At 47.6% G+C, this 9919-nt stretch overlaps 1 protein-coding gene across 1 annotated transcript in view; it reads left to right on the forward strand.

The window, feature by feature from the left end:
- Nucleotides 1-4193, forward strand: part of LOC116811655 (protein-serine O-palmitoleoyltransferase porcupine) — a 23139-nt gene extending 18946 nt beyond the window's left edge. Inside the window, exons 15-17 of the mRNA XM_032756858.2 lie at nt 2387-2497; nt 2626-2756; nt 3701-4193. Of these exons, the coding sequence (XP_032612749.2) occupies nt 2387-2497; nt 2626-2756; nt 3701-3924 (466 nt within the window). The 3' untranslated portion in view covers nt 3925-4193. The remainder of the gene's footprint in view (nt 1-2386; nt 2498-2625; nt 2757-3700) is intronic.
- Nucleotides 4194-9919: the final 5726 nt, after the last annotated feature.

The following is a 9919-nucleotide window of genomic DNA, read 5'->3' on the forward strand; positions in this document are numbered from 1 at the left end:
AGTGAGGAGCGCCTCTGCCCGGCCGCTCCGTCTCGGAGGTCTACCACGGAGGCCAGAAGCAATATGGGGGCTGGACGTGGTGGCTCACGCCTGTGGTCCCGGCACTCTGGGGGGCGAGGCGGGTTGATCACTTCGGGCTAGGAGTTCGAGACCAGTCTGGCCAACATGGCGAAACATGAAAAATACAACAGACAAACCAACCAACCAACTCAGTGACAACAAAACAGGTCTACCCTGGAGTCATACTCTAATTTTTTCTATTTTCCTCCCTTTCTGATCCTTTATCCCACTTTCTTTTTCTTCCTCTTCCTTCTCCCTCTTCTTTGTCAAATTGAGGATTGAGTTATTATCACTGATCCATATAAAGTCCCTCTCACATTTATTTTAACTCCCACCCCCCATTTCTATTCCCCGACTTCCCATGTGCAACCTTCCTAATATGTCTGATATGCATCTTTTTGTTTGTATGTATTTTTAGAAAATGTTTATTGTTTTTGTGTGCAAAAAAAATTAAAAAAAAAAAAAAAAGAGATTTGCAGTGAAAATCTGCTTTCTATCCACCAAGTTTCCCCAAACGCTGTTAGGCACTGTTGATAGTTGTTTATGTTTCTTTTTAGTTTATTTACACACGTAAGTCTCAATTTGCTCAATTGTAAAAGGAGGATAATAGTAATAACCAACTATATGTAAGATACTTAGAACAGTGTTTGGCAAACAGTGGTTGCTATGTAACTGTTCACTATTATTATCATTATTTGCACTTTTCCCTTTTTACACAAATGGTAATATGCTATATATTTCTAATCTTTTCTCTTTTTCTTTCTTTCCTTACAAGAAAACCAAAGAAGCCATTTTCTTTTTTGAGACGGGGTCCGCTCTGTCACCCAGACTAGAGTGCAGGGGCATGATTATAGCTCACTGCAAGCTTGAACTCCTGGGCAATCAAGCAATCCTCCTGCCTCAGCCTCCCTAATAGCTGGGATTATAGGCATGTGCCACCCCACCAAGTTATTTTTTTTAACGACTTTTTTTTAAGAGATGGGGTCTCGCTTTGTTGCCCAGGCTGGTCTCCAACTCCTGGCTTCAAGTGATCTGCCCACCTCAGCCTCCCAAAGTGCTAGGATTACAAGCGTGAGCCACCGCACCCAGCTGCTTTTTTTAATGAGGTCACTCCTCATGATTTCATAAAGAGCTTTCGAAGCATGGACATTATACAGTTACTTGACTTGTCTAGTATTGATGGGCATTTTCCCTCAATCTTCTGCCATTATAAACAAGACCGGGCAGAGTGGCTCATGCCTGTAATCCCATCACTTTGTGAGGCGAAGGCGGGCAGATCACCTGAGGTCAGGAGTTCGAGACCAGTCTGGCCAACATAGTGAAACCCCGTCTCTACTGAAAGTCTAAAAATTAGCTGGGCATGGTGGCAGCCGCCTGTAATCCCAGCTACTCAGGAGGCTGAGGCAGGAGAGTCGCTCAGACCCGGGAGGCAGAGGTTGTGGTGAGCTGAGATCGCGCCACTGCACACTCCAGCCTGGGCGACAAGAGCAAGGCTCCATCTTAAAAAAAAAAAAAAAAAAAAAAGATTACAGGCATGAGCCATTGTGCCCGGCTGGTCAGATGTTTCTCAAATTTTAGTCATTCCAGTAGATATGAGTGATATCTCATTATGGTTTTAATTTGCTTTTCCTTAGTGACTAATGGAAGTTTGAACATCTTTCATATACTTATTGGCCATTTAGAAATCCTCTTTGTGAAGAACCTATTCAAGTCTTCTGCCTATTTTTATATTGGATGGTCTTTTTCTTTCTTTTTTTTTTTTTTTTTTTCCTGAGACAGGGTCTCACCCTGTTGTCCAGGCTGAGCACTGTGGTGCTATCATAGCTCACTGCAGCCTCAACCTCCTGGGCTCAAGACATCCTCCCACTACAGCCTGGGACTGTAGGCACGTGCCACCACATCCAGCTAATTTTTGTATGTTTTGTAGAGATGGGGGTCTCACTATATTGTTCAGACTGGTCTTGAACTCCTTTATGCAAGCCATCATCCCACCTCAGCCTCCCGAAGTGTTGGGATTACAGGCATGAGCCATCGCGCCCGGTGGTCTTTTTCTTTCTGATTCTCTGCTCACTCTTTTATTCACTCATCTGTTCATCTACATTCTCTCTCTCTCATTGGCTACTTCACTCACTCCATCATCTGCACCTGCCTCCTTTTATACCACACACACTTCTTGAGTACCAATCACAGCCACACTGTTTTGTGTCAGGCTTTACACATACTACCTTGTTTTAGATAAATAAACCACTAGAATCCAAACAGTTACCCCATTTCACGGATGAGGAAGCAGACGCATGGGAAGGTTATGAAGTCTGTCTTCTTGCAGGGACCCCCAGCTCTCACAAGTGTGTGTTCCTTTCACTGCCTTTATTCTTCATATCTCTCTCTTATTTTCTTCAGGGAAAGAGTATGCCAAGGGAGACAGCCGATACATCCTGTAAGTGTTTGCCTCTGTCAATGGAGACTGGCATTGGTTTTGGGGGGTGGTGAGTTGGGGAGCACTAATGGGCTAACCTGTAGGAAGAGCACACCGATGCCAGTGTCCCCTCATGCTTTCTCCTGCAGGGGTGACAACTTCACAGTGTGCATGGAAACCATCACAGCTTGCCTGTGGGGACCACTCAGCCTGTGGGTGGTGATCGCCTTTCTCCGCCAGCATCCCCTCCGCTTCATTCTACAGCTTGTGGTCTCTGTGGGTAAGGAAAGGGCACTAGAGGGGCACTGGGCACTAGAGGGGTTGATGGGGGATCCACAGACACAGATGTATCCCTGTGGGTGGGATCTCTCAACGGTGCCCTTCCAGGGGTAAGTCAGACTGAATGACAAACCCCCTGAGACTCTGAAAAGGTCATCCCCTTCTCTGAGCCTGTGCTCTCAGGTGGGGAGGGTTCATTTTTCTTCCTCCTCCTCCTCCATCACAGAGTCTCCTGTGAAGGTTACATGAGGTGGCCCAGGGTGGCAAGAAGCCCCTGGAACCTCCAGGATGAGGACTCTGAGATCCCTTCATGTAAGATTCCGTCATCTTTTTTTAAAACAGGGTCTGGCTCTGTCACCCAGGCCAGAGTGCTGTGGTGTGATCTCGGCTCACTGCAACCTCCACCTCCCAGGCTTAAGCGATCTTCCTGCCTCAGTCTCCTGAGTAGCTGGGACTACAAGCATGTGCCACTGTGCCTGGCTAACTTTTGTATTTTTAGTAGAGATGGGGTTTCGCCATGTTGCCCAGGCTGGTCTCATGCTCCTGAGCTCAAACAATCCTCCTGGCTTGGCCTCCTGAAGTACTGGGATTACAGGTGTGAGCCACCGTGCCCGGCCTCAGTCATCTGGTGTTATTAAATTGTTAGCTTTCTTTAGTTCTAGTGATATGAGTTATCTTTAGTCCCAGAATCCTAAGCTGTCTTGGATTCGAGGATTTTGAACTTCCTTAAATCTGAAGGTATGAGCTCTCCTGAGTTCTGAAATTCTCAGCTCTCTGGTGTCTGGAATCTCACTTTTCTGATTTCTCAGATTTTTAGCTCTATGATTTCAGAATACTTAGCTCTGAGACCTTGAATGATGACTTGGAAAGTGCTTTGGAATAGAGAATTGGGGAAAGTGTCCCCTTCCTCACTGGGGCTTCTCCTTCCCCTCCTGCCGCCCACAGGCCAGATCTATGGGGATGTGCTCTACTTCCTGACAGAGCACCGCGACGGATTCCAGCACGGGGAGCTGGGCCACCCTCTCTACTTCTGGTTTTACTTTGTCTTCATGAATGCCCTGTGGCTGGTGCTGCCTGGAGTCCTTGTGCTTGATGCTGTGAAGCACCTCACTCACGCCCAGAGCACGCTGGATGCCAAGGCCACAAAATCCAAGAGCAAGAAGAACTGAGGAGTGGTGGACCGGGCTCGAACACTGGCCGAGGAGGAGCTCTCTGCCTGCCAGAAGAGTCTAGTCCTGCTCCCACAGTTTGGAGGGACAAAGCTAATTGATCTGTCACACTCAGGCTCATGGGTGAGCACAAGAAGGGGAATAAAGGGGCTGTGTGAAGGCACTGCTGGGAGCCATTAGAACACAGATACAAGAGAAGCCAGGAGGTCTATGATGGTGACAATTTTTAAAATCAGGAAATAAAAGATCTTGACTCTAACACTGAGAGATCCTTAATTACTAACCCCAGAGATGCCCTATGACTGACCCCACAGATCCCACCATCATTCACTTATTCCAGACCCCCATCAGCATCATAAAGACCTCCCACCTCTGACCTCACAAACCCCTATCACTGACCCCCTGCCAGACCCCATAACTCACCACACAGACCCTATCACTGGCCCCACAGTCCCCTTGTCTTAACTTGAGCTGCCATAACAAAATGCCACAGACTAGGCTTAAACCACAGAAATTCATTTTCTCACAGTTCTGGAGTCCAAGATCAAGGTGTCAGCAGGTTTGACTTCTCCTGAGGCCCCTGTCTATAGCTTGCAGGTGGCCACCTTCTCACTGTGTCCTCACATGGTCTCTATGAACTAGCGTCCCTGTCCCTGGTGTCTCTCTGTGTGTCCAAATTTCCTTTTTTTTTTTTTTTTTTTTTTTTTGTTTTTTGAGACAGGGCCTCACTCTGTGCCAGGCTGGAGTGCAGTGGTATGATCATGTGATCATGGTTCACTGCAGCCTCTACCTCCCCAGCTCCAGCGATCCTCCTGCCTCAGCCTCCTGAGTAGCTGGGACTACAGGTGTGTACTACCACACATGGCTATATTTATTTTTTTTATAGCAATGGAGTCTCACTATGTTGCCCGGGCTGGTCTCAAACACCTGGGCTCAAGCGATCCTCTCACCTCAAACTTCCAAGTAACTGGGACAACAGGCATGTGCCATTATACCTAATTTTTTTTTTTTTTTGAGACGGAGTTTCACTCTTGTTGCCCAGGCTGGAGTGCAATGACACGATCTTGGCTCACCACAACCTCTGCCTCCTGGGTTAAAGCAATTCTCCTGCCTCAGCCTCCCGGGTAGCTGGGATCACAGGCATGTGCCACCATGCTCAGCTAATTTTGTATTTTTAGTAGAGACAGGGTTTCTCCATGTTGGTCACGCGAACTCCCAACCTCAGGTGATCTACCCGCTTCGGCCTCCCAAAGTGCCAGGATTACAGGTGTGAACCACTATGCCCGGCAATATTTTTTCAATTTTTTTAGAGACGGGGTCTCACTGTGTTGCCCAAGCTGATCTCAAACTCCTAGGCTCAAGTGGTCCTCCCACCTCAGCCTCCCAAGTAGCTGAGACTACAGGTGTGAACTACCATGCCTAGCCCAAACTTCCTTTTATGAGGACACCATTTGACCAGCCTGGGCAACATGGTGAAACCCCATCTCTACAAAAAAATTTTGAAAATTAGCTGGGCATCATGAGGCCACAGTGGAAGGATCATCTGAGCTAGGGAGGTGTAGGCTGCAGTGAGCCATGATCATGGTGAAAGCCTGTCTTAAAAAAAAAAAAGGAGGTTGGGGGGTGGGCACCAGTCAGGCACGGTGGCTCATGCCTATAATCCCAGGCTGACACAAGTGGATCGCCTGAGCTCAGGAGTTTGAGACCAGCCTGGCCAACATGGTGAAACCCCATCTCTACTAAAAATACAAAAATTAGCTGTGCGTGGTGGCACATGCCTGTAATCCCAGCTACTTGGGAGGCTGAGGCAGGAGAATCACTTGAACCCGGAAAGTGGAGGTTGCAGTGAGCCAACATCATGGCACTACTGCACTCCAGCCTGGGCCACAGAGACTCTGTCCCAAAAAAAAAGTGAGGGGCACCATTCGTATTGGATGAGGCCCACTCTATGAGTCCCGTTTTAACTTAACCACCCCTTTGAAGTCCCTATCTCCAAATATAGTCACATTCTGTGGTATTGGGGGTTAGGGCTTTAACATATGAATTTGGGGAGGACACAGTTCAGTCTATAACATTCTGTTCTCTCTGGCCTCCAAGAATTCATGTCCTTGCATGCAAAATACATTCACCCCAATCCCAGCAGCCTAAAACTCTCTTTTGTTTTTTTGGAGACAGAGTCTTGCTCTGTGGCCCAGGCTGAAGCACAACGGCATGATCTCAGGTCACTGCAACCACAGGGTTTCACTATGTTGGCCTGGCTGGTCTTGAACTCCTGGCCTCAGATGATCCACCCACCTCGGCCTCCCAAAGGGTTGGGATTATAGACATAAGTCACTGTGCCATAAGCCACTCTGAAAACTCTTAATCGAGTCCAGCATTAACTTTAAGTCCCAAGTCTTACCTAAATATCATCCAAATCAAGTGTAAATGAGACTGGAGGTATGATTCATCCTGATGCAAAAATTCTTCTCTAGCTGTGAACCCGTGAAACCAGATAAATTATCTGCTTCCAAAATTCAGTGGTAGGACAAGCATAAGCTAGATAGATATTTCCATTCCAAAAAGGAGAAATCAGAAAGAAGAAAGGGATCACAGGCCAGGCGTGGTGACTCACGCATGTAATCCCAGCATTTTGGGAGGCTGAGATGGGAGGGTCACTTGAGCCCAGGTATTTGAGACCACCCTGGGCTACATGGTGAAACCCCATCTCTACAAAAAACTAAAAAATTAGCCAGGTATGGTGGTACACGCCTATAGTCCCAGCTCCTCGGGAGGCTGAGGTGGGAGGATTGATTAAGCCCAGGAGGTCGAGGCTGCAGTGAGCCCTGATCTCACCAGTGCACCCCAGACTGGGCGACAGAGCGAGACCCGTCTCAGGAGAAAAAACAGGGATCACAGGTTCCAAATAAGTTTGAAACTGAATAGGGCAAATTCTATAAGATTTTTAAGGCTTGAGAATAATCCTGTTTGGCTCTATGTTCTGTCCTCTGGGCCCACCAGATAGGGGGCCCCACTTTCCTGGTACACTGGAGAGGCGGTGTCTCTCCCTGAGCCCTGGGTGGCAGCCTGAGCCACTGAAACAGAGGAGGCCTCCCTGCCCTCTGGAACTGAGGAGGAGACAGCCCCACCTTTGGGATCATTCTCCCTTTTTCTTGAAGTATAATGCATGTTCACAGCCAGAAAGCTCTGTTGTTGTGTCCTGTTGAATCCCAGAAGTCCTACAGTCTTCTTTCATTTTGTCCCATCTCTGTCCTCTTTAGTCCCAGCTGGCCGTGTTTCTGCTGGTATTACCCATCTCTATTCCTGGCTTCTGCCAAGATGGCTGATTAGGTCAGTGAGTCACACCCATGATCTCTTTGTGGCATGATTGTTTAGCCACACCCTTTGTCTTCTCACCAGAACACATTCTCAGCTTTTGCAGTGTTGGATAGGCTGAGAATTTTTTTATCTTCACATTCAAGTTCCCTTCTGCCTGACAATTTCTTTTTCAATTTCTCTCTCTCCTCTTGCATTCTACTAGAAGCAGCAAGGAGAAAAAGGCCACATAATACGCTGCTTAGAAATCTCCTTAGCTAAATCTCCCAAGTTCACCTCTCACAAGTTCTACCTTCCACAAAACACTAGAACACAATTAACCAATTCTTTGCCTTCCCTCCATTTTCCAATAGCATATTCCTCATTTCCTTCTGAGGCCTCACCAGAAGCACCTTCAACGTCCATATTTCTACCAGTAGCCTTCAAGATAATTGTCTTAGTCGTTTGGACTGCTCTGACAAAATACTATAAACTGGGTGGCTTATGGGCAACTGAAATTTATTTCTCACAGTTCTGGGGTCTGGGAAGTCCAAAATCAAGGTGTTGGCAAATTCAGTGTCTAGTGAGGGCCTGCTTCCTCACAGATGGCTCCTTCCCTCTGTACTCTCACATGGTGGGAGGGTAGAACTCCAGTCCCTTCATCCCTTATAAGGGAATGACCTAAGGGAATGACCTAATCACCTCCCAAAGGCCCCACCTCCTAATATCATTACACTGGGGATTAGGTTTCAACATAGAAATTGGAGGTGTGGGGGACACAAATATTAAGACCATAGCAGCAACATAGGCTTTTTCTAACATGCACCTCAAAACTCTTTCAGCCTCTACCCATTACCCAGTTCCAAAGCTACTTCCACATTTTTAGGTATTTGTTATGGCAGCACCCCACTTCTCAGGACCAAAATCTGTGTCAGTTTTCTAAGACTGCCATAACAAAATGTCACAGACCTGGTGGCTTAAACGACAGAAATTTATTTCCTCAGAGTTCTGGAGGTGGAAAATCCAAGTTCAAGGTGTCAACCAGTTTAGTGTCCCGAGGCCTCTCTCCTTGGCTTGTAGATGGTCACCTTCTCACTGTGTCCTCACACAGTCTTCCCTCTGCCTGTGCATGTCGGTGTCCTAATCTCTTCTTATAGGGACACCAGCCAGATTGGATTGGGACCCACCTTCACCAACTTCATTTTAACTTAATCACCTCTTGAAAGGCCCTATTTTCAAATGCAGTCACATTCTGAAGTATTAGGGGTTAGGGCTTCAGCATGAATTTTGGGGAGATACAATTCAGTCAGTAATATCCCTCTGTGCTCACCCCACTCACTCCCCAATACTTAACCTCACAGACCTTCCATCACTCACCCCACAGACCCCCATCACATGCCCTGATTACTCAGCCCACAGATTCCCCTGCATTGCTGCCACATGGACCCCCCCAACACCCACCCTATAGACTTCCCATCACAAACCCTAAAGATCCCCCATCACTCACCCCACAGGCCCCATCGTGAACCCTACATATTCACATCATTCACCTCACAGAGCCACATTACTCATCCAACAGGCTCCACCCCTGGATCATTCAGCTTATTGGCCGCTAATCACTTCACTCACTCTACAGACTCACTCATCACTGACTCTACAGAGCTCTAATCACTCACCCCACTGATACCCCATTACTAACCCCACACGTGCCTCCCACTCATCTCACAGGCCCTCCATCTCTCACACCACAAAGCCCCCTCACCTTACAAGCTAGCACATCAGCACCCCTACAGACCCCCAGTCATTCCCCCTCCCCACAGATGCCCCCGTCACCCCACAGATCCTCATCAGTCATCTACAGATCCCCCATTCCTCAAAGACTTCCTTCACTCCCCCTACAGACTTGCCCCACAGCCCGCATCATTAATCCTACAGAATCCTGCCACTCGCCACTCAATACCCCATCATTCACTCCACAGGTTCCCCATCAGCCTACAGACCCTGTTACTACCCCACAGATCCCTATTACTCAGTTTATTGTCCCCTGATCATACCTTCCAGAGGCCCCATCACTAACCCCACAGACCCTAATCCTCCCCTGTGTTAGTCGGCTCTGGCTTCCATAACAAAATGCCCCAGACCAGGTGGCTTAAACAACAAACTTATTTTCTCACACTTTGGGAAGTTGGACGGTCCAAGAGCAAGGTGCCATCAGGGTTGGTGTCTGGTGGGGTTTCTCTCCTTGGCTTGCAGATGGCTACCTTCTTGCTGTGTCCTCACGTGGCCCTTTCTCTGTGCACTCATGCCCAGTGTCCCTCTTTTTATAAGGATACCAGTTCTATTGAATTAGGGCCCCACCCTTATAACCTCATTTAACCTTAATTACCTCCTTAAAGGCTCTATTTCAGATATAGTGACATTACGTTGAAATATTGGGGGCTGGTTCCCCCGATATTAGGGCTTCAACATATGAATTTGGGGAGGAGGACATCATTCAGTTCATAACACTCCCCATCACTCACCTCACAGAGCCCCCAACACTCCTACCACACATATTCCATCACTCAGCCTCTTGGCTTCTGATAAGCCACCCCACAGATCCCCCATCACTCTTCCCACATACCCCAACAACTCCTAAGATACCCATCACTCTCCCTACCAACACACATTCATTTGTTTCACAGATTGCCCATTATTGACC

This window comes from Hylobates moloch, unplaced genomic scaffold, assembly GCF_009828535.3.
Source record: "Hylobates moloch isolate HMO894 unplaced genomic scaffold, HMol_V3 SCAFFOLD_7, whole genome shotgun sequence".
NCBI lineage: Eukaryota > Metazoa > Chordata > Mammalia > Primates > Hylobatidae > Hylobates > Hylobates moloch.